Source organism: Gekko japonicus, unplaced genomic scaffold (assembly GCF_001447785.1).
Source record: "Gekko japonicus isolate JY-2015 unplaced genomic scaffold, Gekko_japonicus_V1.1 scaffold565, whole genome shotgun sequence".
Lineage (NCBI taxonomy): Eukaryota > Metazoa > Chordata > Lepidosauria > Squamata > Gekkonidae > Gekko > Gekko japonicus.
The window spans coordinates 578,555-595,654 of record NW_015176468.1 but is presented as its reverse complement, the minus strand read 5'-3'; the positions used below and the strand labels follow the sequence as shown (position 1 = coordinate 595,654).

Here is a 17,100-nt window from a genome sequence, read left to right as displayed (position 1 = left end):
GGCTTCCTTGCACTCCCGCCGGCCTTGCAGTTCCACTGCCGGGCCCCTCATGGGGCTTGGCAGTGGAGCTGCAAGGCCGCCGCCGGCAGCCGGGACCGTTGGGGGCGGGGTGTGTGGCCTTATGACACACTTCCGGTGATGTCAGGGGGTGTGGCATATGCTAATGAGTTATGCTAATGAGTTCCCCTAGCTCTTTTTCTACGAAATGACCCCTGACTCTACGGCATTATACCCCGATTGAGATCCCTCCCCTGCCCCAGGGTCTACCAACGAATCCCTAGGAATTTCCCAACCCAGAATTGCAAAACTGATTCCCTTTATTGACCTAATGAAAACCTCCTTCCTTGTACCTGCTGTATTTCCCAGGCAATTCTTTTATTAGAGGCTGATGCTGTACTTTTATAGAAGATTGGAAAAACATATTTAGGAGGGGTCCATCAGTGGCTCTTAGCCACAAGGTACAGATGGAACACTCTGTCTGGGGCAGTGATGCTTGGTATTCTTGGTGCTTGGGAGGGCCACAGTGGGAGGGCTTCTGGAGTTCTGGCCCTGCTGGTGGACCTTCTGTTGGCACCTGGGGTTTGGCCACTGTGTGACACAGTGTGTTGGACTGGATGGGCCACTGGCCTGATGCAACATGGCTTCTCTTAGGTTCTTAAGAGCAGACGTCCACGAGAAGCTATTAGCCACAAGGTATATGGTATTATGTCCCACCGAAGTCCATCCCCTCCCCCAAACCCGCTCTCCTCAGGCTTCCAAGCCAGAGCCGGCAGCCCTCGTGGTGTAGCATCGACAGGCAATGTCTCCTGTCCCAGCATCCTCGTCTTCCTTAGCCTCACCTGAATTGCTCTTATCAAAGCTCTTGAAAGCAGTGGTCAGGTCTGACCTGTGAGCGAACAGTTTCTCCCGTAACGCTTGGTAGGCCGTCTCCTCCACTCGGCTGATCCTGCAGGGAACAGGGAAGCATTTCTGCTGCATGAAGACCAGCCAAGAGCCATACGCACGCACGTACATACAACCCCTGCTCCGCTCATCTGAAGAGATGTTATGCTTCCTGTGAACAACTAGCTGGGTTCTAAATGAATGAGGTTGCCAGCACTGTTCCCTCTAAGCTGAGTTAATGTGGGCTAGCTCACAGTTTTTTAGCTTCTGGCTCACACATTTTTGTCTTAGCTCAGGAAGGAGGGCTCCAGAGCAAACTCATTTATGCAGTAGCCAAATCGCTCCCTCACAGCTTTCATGCCAGTAGATCACAAAGTAGAATTTTTGCTCACAAGACTCCACAGCTTAGAGGGAACATTGGTTGCCAGGTCTGAGTTGGAAAATACCTGGAGACTTTGGGGATGGATCCAGGAGAGGGTGGGGTTTGGGGAGGGGAGGGGCTTCAGCATGGCACAATGCCACAGAGCCCACCCTCCAAAGCGGCCATTTTCTCCTGGGGGGCTGATCTCTGTCAGCTGGAGATCAGTGGTCAAAGCAGGAGATCCCCAGGCCCCACCTGGAGGCTGGCAACCCTATAAATGAATCAGTGCAACCAATGTTCTCTCTAAGCTGTGGAGTCTCGTGAGCAAAAATTCTACTCTGTGAGCTACTGGCATTAAAGCTGCGAGCAAACGATTTGGCTGCTGCATAAATTAGTTTGCGCTGGAGCCCTCCTTCCTGAGCTAAGATAAAAATGTGTGAGCCGGAGGCTAAAAAACTGTGAGCTAGCTCACACTAACTCAGCTTAGAGGGAACACTGAGTGCAACTCTTTCTCCATAGGACCCCCCTCTCATTGCCAACTGCTGCCACTCCACGTTGCAGCAGGGAATTTTTTTTTTAAAACCAGGCAGTGTTGCTTGCATTGATGGCTAACATTACTTCTAGGGAAAACCCAGAAGTGACAGCCGGGTGGAAACGATACGATTTTACCATAGAATTTCTGGTGACTCCTAGAGCTGCCGGCTGCCGATTCTGGGTTTTTCCTGGAAGTGACGTCATCACGCCTGTGGCAACATCCCATACAACGTCCCTGCTCCCAGCCCTCCTGTCGGTTGGCAGGCTTGGCCTGGTAACCCTAGGATATATGTAAAAGGACTCGTTTTGAGCGGTAAAACTGGTGACAAGGCTCCAGTAGCTTTCTTACCACCTCAGCTCATAACCACAGCCTCCTAAAATTGCTTTTCATTAAAAAAATGAGGCTTAGTTACATACATTTGTGTCTTTATATGCATTTTGACTCTTACACTCAATCAGGCCACTGCCCCATTGAGAACAGAACTGTCTGCTCTGACTGGAAACTTCTAGACCGGGCCCAATTGTATGAGACACTGTTTATGGGTAAAGCCATTGAGTTTCTGGCGATTCCTAGAGCTACCCTTTGGTTGAATCCACGTGTGTTTCTTGCCAGTTTCCTGACATTTTCGCTCCTGTTCCCTAACAAACTGTCTACATTTGCATCCGGTTTCATGCTGGCAGTGCGCCAGAATAAAAATCAGTGTCTGCATATGTTTCCCGCCCTCTGGTAGTGACTCCATTGTCATAGCCGCTCCGCACTGGTTTAAATGAATGCTGCTCTTTGCTGCTCTAACTCCTCCTTTCTGGTTTCGTTGCGCTGTCAACCTAATGTTGACAGTTCTAAACCACAAGACCTGGTGTTTAGTTCAGTGGGTAAATTCCTGCCCTGTAAACCAGGGCATTGTTGGTTTGATTCCTGCATGGCTGCTTTTACTCATTGCTATTTACCAGTCCTAAAAAAAAAATATTTGAAATTTATCTGTTTATTACATTTATAAATTTATAATCACTGAATATGACTGGGCAATGCACAGTCAGCAACTTTTTCGAGTAAGAGCTTGCATTTGGCTCAAAAAGTTGCAATTCCTGCTTTGTAGTCATGGCGTTTCTCATTTTTAAGTTCACAGGGGTAAGAATGACAGACCCTAGGAGTAACAGAAGTGTTCTGGGAACGGAATGACAGCCTCCGGAGTGGAATGACAGCCCCTGGGGGTAGCTGGAGTGTTCTGGAACTGGAATAAGAGACCACGGAGTGGAATGACAGCCCCCGGGGGTAGCAAGTGTCCTGGAACTCGAATGACAGGCCCCAGAGTGGAATGACAGCCCCCGGGGGTAGCAGGAGTGTTCTCGAACTGGAATGACAGGCTCCAGAGTGGAATGACAGCCCCTGGGGGTAGCAGGAGTGTTCTGGAACTGGAACGACAGGCCCCAGAGTGGAATGACAGCCCCCGGGGGTATCAGGAGTGTTCTGGAACTGGAATAACAGGCCCCAGAGTGGAATGACAGCCCCTGGGGGTAACAGGAGTGTTCTGGAACTGGAATAAGAGACCACTGAGTCGAATGACAGCCCCTGGGGGTAGCAGGAGTGTTCGGGGACTGGAATGACAGGCCCCAGTGTGGAATGACAGCCCCTCGGGGTAGCAGTTGTGTTCTGGGAGTGGAATGACAGGCCCAATGGTGGAATGACATCCCCTTGGAGTAAAAGGAGTGTCCTGGAACTGGAATGCCAGGCCTATCAATACAGTCCCAGAACACATCTCCTACCCCCTGGGCTGTCATTCTACTCTGGAGCCGGTTATTCCAGTTCCAGAGTACTCCTGGCTAACCCCAGGGGCTACCATTCCACTGTGGGGCCTCCCATTCCAGTCCCAGAACACTCCAGTAACCCCCAGGGGCCATCTAGTGATGAACAATAGATTGTGATTAGATAACTGAAAAAAGACAAAGTGGACAGCTCCCCTAATGCTAACTTGAAAGCAGAGGCGCAGCAGTTCTAAACCACATGGGATAACAGCAGCACCAAGCTGATTCTAAAATGCATATGTAGATTCGGCCAATCACTTCCAGGCTGTACCCAGAGTGATGTACTGGTGCAAACGATGCCAGTGGGTTTAAAAAATATTTTTCTCCCTCTACCGCTTGGATGCACACCTGAGAATCGAAGTTTCAACAGGGTCTCTCCAAACGCAGGCCAGGAACAGACCCATCGACAGTGTGATGTATATACTAGAGTTAGGCCCAGAGCAGGAAGAGAACAGTCTTCCTTTTGTTTGCCATCTTTTAGCCAAAGACCCAAAAGGAATAAACTTGGGACTCCTTACACGGAAAACATGAGTTCTCCTACTGAACTATGGCTCCTCTCCACCTGCACCAGGCAAATAGCTCTGGGAGACTCAAGCAGAATACAAACACCCAGGAAGGTGGAAATGAACACAACCAGTGCTGCGGATTAAGAACAGGGCGAAGCTATGCTGCTGCTTGAAACTCCCTCCCGGACTATACCAACAGGGCACCACCTCTCTTACCTTTCCTGCAGGGCCTCATTAATCATTCCTTATCTGTAACGGTCCCTAAATACAGGGGAAATGCACCTGCTTCCATTCACTTTCTGATGCCTCGCCCATCTCTCCTGTCTGGTTTCATTTGCCATTTGCGAAGGTGGGGGTTCCCCACTGCCAGGGCCTGCCAGTACGAAGGCTGGCAAGGGAGGCTGGCAAGGGAGGAACTTACCCCCCCCCAAAAAAGACCCATCCAACGTGCAGTAACGTGTCTAGGTCACTGCCCATGTGACCCGGAAGTGACATCATCACGTCCGGGATGTTGGTGCGACGCTCCGGTATTTGGGCAAAAACTCTATGGTAGAATCCAAATTTACCATAGAGTTTTTTTGCCCAAGTACCAGAGCATCACCCCAACATGATGATGTCACTTCCAGGTCACACGGGCAGTGACATGGACACATCACGGTACGTCGGATGGGCCTCCCTGATGCTTCCGGTAAGTCCCCCCCTATCCCCCGCTAGTTGCAAAGCAGCAGGTAAGATTGTAGAAATGAAAGTCATAACAACAAGAGTTAAATGGATCAAACCAGATCACTAGTGTTGCCAACCTCCAGGTAATAGATGGAGATCTCCTGGGATTTTAACTGATTTCCAGGTGACAGAGATCAGTTCCCCTGGAGAAAATGGCTGCTTTGGGAAGTGGACTCTATGGCATTGCACCCTGTTCATGTCCCTCCCCTCCCCTCCCCAAACCCTACCTCCCCCCCCCGCGTCCACCTCCCAAAAAACTCCAGGTCTCTCCCATCCCAGAGCTGGCAACCCTACAGATTGCTGATCCAATACAAGCCCCAAGCCCCCACAGCAAGGGGTTGCCTCATCTAAGAATAGTTGAAGTCAACCCCAATCAATCCCAGAGCCAGGAGGCAACATCAGGCGAAGGCCTCCGCCTCTCTGCCCTGTTGCTGGCTGTCCAGAGGAACTGGCTGGCCACTGTGTGAGACAGGATGCTGGACTAGAAGGACCCTCGCTGGTCTGATCCAGCAGGGCTCGTCCGATGTTCTTATGAAATCCCCTTGGGGGTTCTACACTGAGGAAGGAAACCTTGCCTTTGTGTCATGGTCAGCTGAGACGCCATCTTGCTGGCTTGATACTGCACAAAGTGAGGGATCAGGTCCGGGCCCAGTTTAACGTAGGCACCTCTGTTACTGCCAACGGCGTAGTAGTTGGAAGCCGAAAATATGGTGATGACCTAAAAAAAATAAATGGTAAGGTGGGCTCACAATCAATATGAACCCGCCCCAGAGATAATCAAAGAGAAACCAAGGCCCCTCATGTGCCTTCACTAATCATTTTTTCAGCTGTATTTTCCCACACTAAATGTAGCGTGCCCTCACCTGGATGGCCCAGGCTAGCCTGAGCTCAACAGATCTCGGAAGCTAAGCAGGGTCAGCACTGGTCAGAATTTGGATGGGAGACCGCCAAGGAAGTCCAGGGTTGCCACGCGGAGACGGGCAATGGCAGACCACCGCTGAACATCTCATGCCTCGAACACCATACAGGGCTGTGACCTGACGGCACTTTCTACCACCCAAGCATATCATATGTACGCATTGGCCAAAACATTTTCCTACTCCTTCTAGACAAAAATAACATTTTCACCACACATTAGCCTGCTGAGCCTGCTTTGCAGGGAGGGCGGGGTATAAATTTGATAATAAGTAAATAAATAAATAAATTAGCTTGTATTCTGTCTTTTAACCAAACAGTCCTGAAAGGCATATTCTGGGATTCTTTGCTAACCCTCCCCCCAAAAAATCATAATTTCCAACAATGACTCATAACTGTTGTACTCCTCTTTTTTCTCCAGTTGGCAATATTTTCCATTGAGATGAACGTTCCCACCTTCATTGTACACCAAATATTCAGTAGATACTTCCTGATACTCAAGTGTCATTTGCTTTTCAAAAAGAACAGTGGAAGCAGAAGAAAAAGAAGCAGAAGAGGAGGAGGAGGAGGAGATTGGATTTATACCCTGCCCTTCACTACCCGAAGGAGTCTCAGAGCAGTTTACAATCCCCTTTCCCTTCCCCCTCCCCACAACAGACACCCTGTGAGGTGGGTGGCGTTGAGAGAGCTCTTTCGAGGGCTGCCGTTGAGAGAACAGCTCTGACAGAACTTGTGACTGACCCAAGGTCACCCCAGCAGCTGCATGTGGAGGAGTGGGGGAATCAAACCCAGTTCTCCCAGATTAGAGTCTGCGCTCCTAACCATTACGCCAAACTGGGTCTCCCTGTATGCCTGTATGGATCAGGACCAGAGTCCACCTAGCAGAGCATCCTGTTTCTCCCCATGTCCTGCCAGATATAGTTCTCAATATGACAAATATATATAACAGATCAACAACTGGAAGTTATGCAGCGACGTGTATCCCAGTCATATAAACATGTTTCCGTCCTCTTTTTCAAAGCTCCATCTCCCTTCTGTTGTGGAGATCAAAATTCAAGTGGAACCCATGCTCTAAGAAATCTCCTTCAACCACCAGCCTCCTGACTATCAAGGGCTTCAGAGCAGCATATCAGTCCTCCTAGCAGTGTTTCATTGTAACCTTGATTTATAGCTTATGGTTGTGGCATTTTGAGAATTTGGGGATTTTGAGCATTTGGGGATCTGTAACTCAGGCTTGGAGCTTCTGACTTTGTATTAAATACTTTTGGAGTTGGTATAAGAAAACTTTGATAACTGAATATATATTAAGAATGTACCATCTGGAGGTTGGCAAACCGAAGGGTAGGGTTGCCAGCCTCCAGATGGGGCCTGGAGATCTCCTGCTTTTAACAACTGATCTCCAGCTGACAGAGACTAGCTCCCCTGGAGAAAATGGCTGCTTTGGAGGGTGGGCTCTACAGCGTTGTACCATGCTGAGGCCCCTCCCCTCCCCAAACCCCGCCCTCTCCTGGCTCCACCCCCAAAGTCTCCAGGTATTTTCCAACCCAGACCTGGCAACCCAACCAAAGGGCCTTGTGATGGCCAGAGGAGGTTGGAGCGGCCTTGGGAACTCTCTGACCGAGACCTCCGAAAACCCGGAATTGGGCCTGCTTGGAATTAGCAATACTTCCCCCAGATAGCCAATCACAATCAGGTCACGTGAACACTTATCATTACCCCCCAGCTCCACATTTCCCAGCTGTCTGACTGAGCTACCTTTCGGTTGTGGCAGAACTCGTAACCCTCCAGCTTACACTCGTGGGAGCGGATGAGGAGCTGGAGGCCGTGCTTCTGCAGAACGCGCGCCGTCACATCGGGGCCGAAGTAGCAGCCCCCTCCTCGCTCTTCGTTGATTCGGCAGCCTTCCTGAGGGTGCGGATCGCTCCACAGGATATCGAGGACCTGCAGAGGTGGACAGACTGGGCATGTTCAATACTGCTTTGGCTCTGGGCCAGATTAACAGCAATCACGGAAATCGATGTGTTCTAGAAAATTCCGCCCCCTTCCCCAGCTCTGAATTTCAACCGGGTTTTCTACAAATGAACTACAGCAGACATTTAGGCAACACTAACCTGTTGCCAAGGGTTGCCAAGGGCAGGGCAAAAATCCAATCTCTTCTTCTTCCTCTACAATGCCAGAGGCAACCGTATCCTTGGTTCAAGGGTTGTCAGGTCCCTCCTGACAACCAGTGGGGGACAGGGTGGACTTACTGGGAGCAGCACGGAGGCCCATCTGACAATGCAGCGATGTGCCTACGGCACTGTCCACATGACCCGGACGCAGTGTTCCCTCTAAGCTGAGTTAGTGTGAGCTAGCTCAGTTTTTTAGCCTCTGGCTCACACATTTCTGTCTTAGCTCAGGAAGGGAGGGCTCCAGAGCAAACTGATTCATGCAGCAGCCACACCGCTCGCTCACAACTTTCATGCCAGGAGCTCACAAAGTAGAATTTTTGCTCACAAGACTCCACAGTTTAGACGGAGCATTGCCCGGAAGTGACATAATCACTTCTGGGATGTCGGGGCAATGCTCTGGTATTTGGCAAAGACTCTATGGTAAATTTGGTTTCTATTATAGAGTTTTTGACCCAATGCCAGAGCGTCGCCCTGATAACCTGGACATGATGATGTCACTTACAGGTCATGTGGGCAGTGATATTGACATGTCGCTGCATGTCAGATGGATCTCCCTCTTTTTTGGGATTAGTCCCTCCCCCCGTTGGCCAGCTGATTCGTGGCCGGGCAGAGGGCCTGGCAGCGAGGGACCCCTGCCTCCACTGGGGCCCCCCCGGCAACCCTACTTGGTTCTGGCCAAGAGCGAAAGAGGAGAAAGTGAAGGCTCCTCTCAGCTATCTAACGCAAGGGTCTCCCTACTCAGGATGACCCCTGAGGTGTGAAGTGCTTGGGTGGAATCCAGCCCACTTTAGGGCCCCCGACCCGCCGGCCCAGATTAGGGCTGCCAATGGGGGCGGGGGGCGGGTAAACCCCCGCTTTGGAGGCCCGATTCAGCGTGGCTGCGTCACCAGAGGGGACGCAACCACGTCAATCACTTTGGGGGCGTGGCCCCGATCGTCGGAGGAAAAACTCTATGGTTTTCCCTCCGACGATCGGGGCCACGCCTTCAATGTGATCGACGTCGCGCATCACTTTCGGTGACGTGCTGGCGGCGCGCACGGGCGCACACACATTGAGGAGCAGCTCCCGAAGCCCGGCGAGGCTCCCCCGCCGGTAAGAACATTTCACTTGGCAACCCTAGCCCAGATCCAGCTGGCAGGGGGGATCCCCACCCCCAAAGTGCCTGGATTGGGCCAACGTGCCCAGCATGATGACCTCACCCAGAGGTGATGTCATCACGCTGGGCACATCGCCAGGGGGACGCTCTAGCATTCGGCCTGAAAACTCTATGGTATCATAGAGTTTTCAAGCCAAATGCTAGAGTGTCCACTGGCGACATGCCTAGCGCGATGACGTCACTTCTGGGTGATGTCATCACGGTGTGCGCACGCTGTACGCACGAATGTCCCAGACCGAGACCCACTCTCCCCCGACCTGGCAACCCTAGCCCACCTGCTTGACTTCACTCTCTTCCATTTCAACAGATTCAAAGGATTTCACGTCCAGCTCCGACACAGAGGCCAAGGGGGTACCGATAGAAGGCTCCAGTCCTCTGGGCTCGGTGAGGCCCGCCTGCCGTCGGCACGACTCCAGTTCTTCCTGCACTGACTGCTGCACTCGCTTGGAAATATCCGACTGGTGTGAAACTTCAGAAACACTACCCGGGCCGACTTCGCTGAGGCGCAGGATCTTCTCACTTTTTCTCTTCTGGGTTAACAGAGAGAAAATCTAAAACGGGAAGAGAGACAGAGAGGGTGAGAGAGAGACTGATTCTGAATACAGGGTCATGAATCATGAATTGTCTGGGCCTGAAAGGAATTAAGGGGGGGGGGCACATGTACAAAATGCTGGGCCAATTTGATTCAGTAGATAAGCTTTGAACACATCCTTTGAGCTCAAAAAATTCAAGGCCCTCTTCCAGTGACACCAGAAGTGATGTCATGCCGCTCTAGGAATCACTGGAAACTCTATGATCAAACCATGAAGTTTGGGGGGGGCCATGTTCCCCTTCCCAGTCTCCTGATGGTTGCCAGGCTGGGCCTGGTAACTTTGGGCTTGGAGGAGGTTCATCTTGGGCCAGTTCCCCTGCCACTACCCTTGGGTCCCAGAGGAATGCCTGCTTGAGTCTCTTCAACCTGCCAGTGGTCAGTTCAGGGCTTCGATGGGGAACGTAGGTGGGCTGAGCTCTGGAGCTCCTTCCCCCAAAGACCCCACTGGACCCCTCATCGATGGCCTTCCAGAGTTCTTCCGCAAAGAGTCTTTGAGGAGGCTCCATGAACCATCTCCCCCCCAGATTTTACCCTGCTTTACATGTTTTGAAGTTGTATTGATGGCAGGTTTTATTTCCATTCTCCAGATTATGGCTGCTTTTAGGCTTCCGTCGGGCGATTTACATGTGCTGAGAGGGCATAAATGCGTCTTCCCACTGCGGCATGTAGCAGCTCCTTTGGGACGTTTCATGTCAGGGGAATGGTGCAGGGGAGAAGGCCTAAGAACCCTCTCTCCACGTACCACGATTGGACCTGGGCCCACGTGCACCTTGGAAGTGAGTTTCCAGTGGGGAAGTCCTTGTGATGCACCTGGACACAACCTTATGATGCACCTGGACACAACCCAAGGACTGTGGAATGTGTAGTTAGGTCAAAGCAGAAGGACGGAGCACAGAGTTGGCACAGACTCTCTTTCTAGAGAACTGAAGGGCGGTGGCTCACGGGCAGAGCATCTGCTTAGCACACAGAAGGTCCCAGTTTCCATCTCCAGCATCTCCAGTTAAAAAGGGACCAGTAGAAGATGATATGAAAGACCTCTCTTGCCTGAGACTCTGAACAGCCGCTGCCAATCTGAGAAGGAAATACTGACTTTGATGGACCAAAGGCCTGATTTAGTATGAGGCAGATTCATGTATGCGCTCATGTATTGTTAAATACTGGGTTCCATGGATGAGCAGACCCCACTACTAGTGATCAACTCTATTAGTGATTTCAGCAAGTATAAGGCTAAACTCCAGGGCTACAGCCCTGCTAAATAGCATGCAATTGCCACGCCCAAACACACCCCAATCCCAACGATAGGCTATTTACATAAACATTACTTCTTGATTGGTTACTTCCAGAGTCCTGGTGGGCTATTGTTCTTGGGCTCCAAGCTCAGCCAGTCTCTGGTAGAAACAGTCCTGGGATGTTTCAGTCCCAAGACATAACATGTATGATATGGGGCACTGGGCCTGCTGGACTCAACCTGAGCTTGTATATTTGTAAAGAAGGCAAATAATATGAAGGTCCCCATAAGCCTCCAGAGCTGTCTCATGCAATGGAAACCAACCTTAGTCCGTGTTTTCCCTGGCCTTTCTCACTGCTCAGGGAAACTGAAAGCGTGTGATGATAGGGAAGCGTGGCTTTTGAGGCATCTGTGAAAGGGTCTCAAAGCACCCCTACCTTACGCCTGTCGATCCTGGCCAGCTGCTCCAGATCAGTGGTGTCTGACACCCCCCCATGCACAACTAAAACCTTCCGGTCAATCAGGGTGGCCAGCGGCAAGCTGCTGAAGACATGCCGGAGCAGTTTCAGTATTTTATTCCCATGTTCCTAGACAGAGGAGGGCAAGGGAAACAAGGGAGAAGGAGAAACACAGTTGAGGGTGGGGGAGGGAACTCCCATGATGGAACTGACATGATGAGAGATTTACAAAATTATGCATGGGATGGAGAAGGCAGAGAAAGAAGTACTTTTCTCCCTTTTGCACAATACAAGAACTCGTGGGCACTCCATTAAATGAATGAATGGATCAAAGGAAGTCCTTCACCCAAAGAGTGATTGACACTTGGAATTCACTGCCGCAGGAAGTGGTGGCGGCTACAAGCAGGGACGGCTTCAAGAGGGAATTATATAAGCATATGGAGCAGAGGTCCATCGGTGGCTATTAGCCACAAGACGTAGATGGAGCATTCTGTTGGGGGCAGTGATGCTCTGGATTCTTGGTGCTTGGGGGACAGCAGTGGGAGGGCTTCTGGAGTTCTGACCCTGCTCATAGACCTCCTGATGGCACCTGTGTTTTGGCCACTGTGTGACACAGAGTGTTGGACTGCATAGGCCATTGGACTGATCCAATGTGGCTTCTCTGTATTTTTGGTGCTTGGGGGGGCAACAGTGGGAGGAGGGCTTCTGGAGTCCTGGCTTTTATGGTGGACCTCCTGATGTCACCTGGGTTTTGGCCACTGTGTGACACAGAGTGTTGGACTGCATAGGCCATTGGACTGATCCAATGTGGCTTCTCTGTATTTTTGGTGCTTGGGGGGCGGGCAGCGGTGGGAGACCTTCTGGAGTTCTGGCCCTGCTCGTGGACCTCCTGATGTCACCTGGGTTTTGGCCACTGTGTGACACAGAGGATTGGATTGGATGGGCCACTGGCCTGATCCAACATGGCTTCTCTTATGTTCTTATGTCTGGGGCAGTAATGCTCTGAATTCTTGGTGCTTGGGGGGCGGGCAGCGGTGGGAGACCTTCTGGAGTTCTGGTCCTGCTTGTAGCTCTCCTGATGGCACCTGGGTTTTGGGCACTGTGTGACACAGAGGATTGGATTGGATGGGCCACTGGCCTGATCCAACATGGCTTCTCTTACATTCTTAGTAGCTATTAGCCACAAGGTATATATGGAACATTCTGTCGGGGCAATGATGCTCTGTATTCTTGGTGCTTGGGGGGGCAACTGAAGGAGGGCTTCTGGAGTTCTGGCCCTGCTCGTGGACCTCCTGATGGCACTGGGGTCTTGGCCACTGTGTGACACAGAGTGTTGGACTGGGTGGGCCATTGGCCTGATCCAACATGGCTTCTCTTAAAATGCACAGTAACAAGTTTTCCAAAGTCGCTTACCTTGTATTTGCGCATGACCTCCTTGGTGAACCCATAGCTAAAAGGGTAAGGATATGATATGGCTGTAAGTCAATGATTGGTAAAAACAAACAAAACAAAACAAGTACAGCAACCAAAGGATCCCCAAAAGCGCCTGATTCCCTGCAACAGATGTGGGATGCCATACCGTAAGTTGATCATGTAGTCCTCATGGTTTCCTCGGTTCAGGTGGACCTCCTTTGGGTAGATCAAGAGGAAGGCAAAAAGAATGATCAAGATCTCAATGGACTGTTTGCCCCGGTCCACAAAGTCACCGTTGAACACGTATCTCTTTGCTGGAGACGGAAGGCCGTTCTGTACCAGTTAAAAGGAAAAGGAGAAGAAATATGTTCTTTTAAGAAGTAATCGTCAAGGGCCAGGATAAAATGGTTGTCATGAGTGAGCCATGGTGTTTTTGAAAGCCTTCCCAGACTTGGGCTGTGGTCACACGGTCATTTTGATCAGCTTTCACCGCTGTTCCCTCTCGCACTTAAAATTGCTGATCAGATGCCCACATCTGTCTCCTGCACCAAAGTGGGCTCACTCGCACGATCCTCCCGGTTCCCTAGCGAGTTTTCTGACACCGGGAAAATCAAGTACTTTCCGGGTATTTCCACTTTGAATCTGCGATTTTGCCAATCTGGACAGCCATCTCTCACAATGATTGCGATTGGGTTGTCTGAATGTCCTTCTTCCGGTAGGTTTTTTTTTTTTACTTTAACCATTGTGCGCATATGTGCGCATGTGCAAAGAATTTTTTTAAAAAACTTGGGCGGTGCAGCTGTCTGGACGGTGCCTGGAGCATTGTTGTGCAATGCAAGCAGTTGGGTAAGGGATGTGTGATCATCTGAACCCGCTTAAAAATATCCCCGATCAAATCTACAACGGGAACAAGTCGTGGTACGCCACAGCCTATGTGATTGAAAAACAGTGTGGTAGTGGAAAGCGCCATCAAGTCGCAGCTGACTTAGGGCAACCCTGTTAGGTTTTCAAGGCAAGAGATGTTCAGGGGTGGTTTGCCATTGCCTGCCTCTGCTTCATGACCCTGGTGTTCCTCGGAGGTCGCCCTTCCAAATACTAGCCAAGGCCGACCTTGCTTAGCTTCTGAGATCTGACGGGCTGATAAGCAGGGTTCATAGAATCACAGAACCACAGAGTTGGAAGGGGCCAGACAGGCCATCTAGCCCAACCCCCTGCTCAATGCAGGATCAGCCTAGAGCATCCCTGACGAGTGTTTGTCCAGCCGCTGCTTAAGGACTACCAGTGAAGGGGAGCTCACCACCTCACAAGGCAGCTGATTCCACAGTTGCACAACTCTGACTGTAAAAAAGCTTTCCCTGATATGCAGCCAGTATCTTCCCACCCTTAAATTTAAACCCATGATTGCGAGTCCTGTCCTCTGCTGCCAACGGGAACAGCTCCCTGCCCTCCTCTAAGTGACAGCCTTTCAAATCCTTCAAGAGAATAATTGCCCACCTGGTCCATTTATCACCCTGACAATAGCCCAGGCTAGCAAATGTCTCTAGCCTTAAAACAAGACTAGCTCGCCACCTAGTGGTGCATAACACTAAAGAACTTCAGACTGCCAGACAATCTTTGGATCTCCCGACTATTCTACACACAATGCCATAGGATAATCATTATTGTTATTATTAGCTGAACTGCTCAACAAGGCTCTGGCATTTGCATGAGTGTGTGGAACTGGAAATAATTACTTATATCATCCGCCTGGCAGATATAATTGAGCATATAAAGTTCACCACCATGGAGTACATACCTTGTAAAATATCAGAAACAAGTCATTCAACTGGCCATGCAAGTCTCCTAATAATAAAGAAAAAGTCAATTTAGTGAGGGCTTCTCCCTTATTGGTACGGAGCCTGATCGAGACCAAGTGCCAGTGAGAAGTTACAGTCCTCAGTCTCCTTTAGATGAAATAGCACCAGAGTCTCATGGCAGTCCACAACATTTGCTTCATTTACAAATATACAAGCAGAATATAAGTGGGGGCAAACAGGAAGAAGGAGGAGGAGGAGGGGGAGGAGACTGGATTTATACCCCGCCCTTCACTACCCGAAGGAGTCTCAGTGCGGTTTACAATCTCCTCTCCCCCTCCCCACAAAAGACACCCTGTGAGGTAGGCGGGGCTGAGAGAGCTCTGAGAGAACTGCTCGTGAGAAAACAGCTCTGAGAGAACTTGTGACTGACCCAAGGTCATACCACCAGCTGCATGTGGAGGAGTGGGGGATGTAGTGGTTAAGTGCACGGACTCTAATCTGGGAGAACCGGGTTTGATTCCCCACTCCTCCACTTGCACCTGGCTGGATAACCTTGGGCAAGCCGTAGTTCTGATAAGAGCTGTCCTTGAAAAAGCAGTTTCTGTCAGAGCTCTCTCAGCCCCACCTACCTCACAGGGTGTCTGCTGTGGGGAGGGGAAGGGAAAGGAGTTTGTAAGCCGCTCTGAGACACCTTTGGGCAGTGAAGGGCGGGGTATAAATCCAATCTCTTCTTCTTCAAACCCGGTTCTCCCAGATTAGAGTCCGTGCTCCTAACCACAACACCAAGCTGGTACAACAACAGCAGGCAGCAGATCCATTGATTCCTGCATCAGATGCTCGGAGAATTACTTGTCCAGCTCCTCAAAGGCACCACTATCAGCTCTGGTTCCTTTTGGCCACAAATACCCAGCTTTCTTTGACCCCCGTTCAGATGTAACAGCCAAATCATTGTCTGGCCATTGAGAAGGGCTTGTGGAAATCATGGTTGACTTCTAAAGCACGTTGTAAAGTGCCCCATGTCTAGACGGGGCAACATCCATACCGCCGATAGCAACGACAACACTCCCTTACCGCACACGGTGATCTCCTCGTTGTAGCAGGTTGAGATGATGCTGATGTTTGGCAGCTGAGAGAGATGCTTCAGAGTCTCATGAAAGAGTTTGAGGACATAATGCGCGTGGAGCTGCTACTGGGAAAAGGTGAAAAAGTCACAGCAGGCCTTCAGAGAGAGCCTTGTCCCCAGCAAGAATACAGCGGCTTGGGATAGGTTTGTCTGGTCTTACCTGGCTGTTGAAAGTACAGTATATAAAACCATAACTACTCAAAGTATAAATACAATGAAAGATGGCGGCGTTTTCTCAACATTTGAATGGTCGCCTACCCCTGATCCAGGCTGTTGGTCGTCAGGCTGGTGATGATGTTGGCATGGGCCAGGGCCTTCTGGCAAAGGGGAAAAAATGAAAGCAAAGGACGCACTTACTCCTGAGATACTTACTTTTTCTTGTTTGAATGCATCCAGTAAGGCAGTGGCGTGGTCCGGCGAGAGAGGGAAGGAAAGACGGGGCCCTGCGTAGTGAAGTGGCACCTGGATCAATTCATAGTTGCAGGCTTTCTCCACTTTGGGATCTTTAGGGATGTCGCTTTCGGAGAAAACGCGGTTAATGAATTCCCCTAGGAGACAAAGAAAAGGTAGCTTGAAATCTAGATGGTATCTTCAGTAAGATTTATGAAAACGGTTAACAACGGTTTTTTAACAGAGACCCGAGTAACAGCAGGGGGTGGGTGTGTGTGCATCAGAAGTGACATCACCACGCTGCGCCATTCCCGCGACAGTCTGGTATTTGGGTAGAAACTCTATGTTAAAAATGTCTTCTACCATAGAGCATTGCCCAAATACTAGAGTGTCACCAGCATGATGACGTCACTTCCTGTGCATGCCGGAAGTGATTTTGCCACATTCCCGGCAATGTTGCCTGGGCCTCCCTTTCTCTCCTGGTAAGTCCCCCCGCCGGCCAGCTGATTGGCAGTGGGGAGCTTGGGCCTGGCAATGGGGCACCCCACCTCCACCGGGGGGACTGGTAACCCTATAACAAAACGAGGTGGTCAGAATGGATCAGACATCTTCAGACTTTGGGTGAAGGATCCCGTTTTTGGTTGCTCCCCTATTTAAAACAACAACAACCACCAGAACTCCCCCCAAGTAGAAAATCAGCTCTGCAAGGAGCAGACTGGGTTAGATGCTTTGTCCCTGAAGTGCTAGTTGTGGTTTTGTTTTAACTTGTAGTTTGCTGTTTACATACAGGAGAATTTTCAAATAGCACCGCCTACTGACAGCAGGATAGTCCTCCATTCTACCCCATCAGCAGTGTTCCCTCTAAGCTGAGTTAGTGTGAGCTAGCTCAGTTTTTTAGCCTCCAGCTCACACATTTTTGTCTTCGCTCAGGAAGGATGGGGCTCCAGAGCAAACTAATTTATGCAGTAGCCAAATGGCTCGCTCACAACTTTCATGCCAGTCGCTCACAAAGTGGAATTTTTGCTTGCAGGACACCACAGCATAGCGGG

The 17,100-nt window shown here is 50.4% G+C and overlaps 1 protein-coding gene across 1 annotated transcript in view; it reads right to left on the bottom strand.

The window, feature by feature from the left end:
- The window catches only part of PPEF2 (protein phosphatase, EF-hand calcium binding domain 2), a 59,252-nt gene that overhangs the window by 8,242 nt on the left and 33,910 nt on the right, over positions 1 to 17,100 (bottom strand). The window contains exons 4-14 of the mRNA XM_015427107.1: positions 16,034 to 16,209; positions 15,610 to 15,724; positions 14,538 to 14,584; positions 12,909 to 13,075; positions 12,743 to 12,779; positions 11,309 to 11,458; positions 9,407 to 9,602; positions 9,341 to 9,357; positions 7,480 to 7,665; positions 5,385 to 5,527; positions 840 to 946 (exon numbers count right to left, since the gene is read on the bottom strand). Of these exons, the coding sequence (XP_015282593.1) occupies positions 840 to 946; positions 5,385 to 5,527; positions 7,480 to 7,665; positions 9,341 to 9,357; positions 9,407 to 9,602; positions 11,309 to 11,458; positions 12,743 to 12,779; positions 12,909 to 13,075; positions 14,538 to 14,584; positions 15,610 to 15,724; positions 16,034 to 16,209 (1,341 nt within the window). The remainder of the gene's footprint in view (positions 1 to 839; positions 947 to 5,384; positions 5,528 to 7,479; positions 7,666 to 9,340; positions 9,358 to 9,406; positions 9,603 to 11,308; positions 11,459 to 12,742; positions 12,780 to 12,908; positions 13,076 to 14,537; positions 14,585 to 15,609; positions 15,725 to 16,033; positions 16,210 to 17,100) is intronic.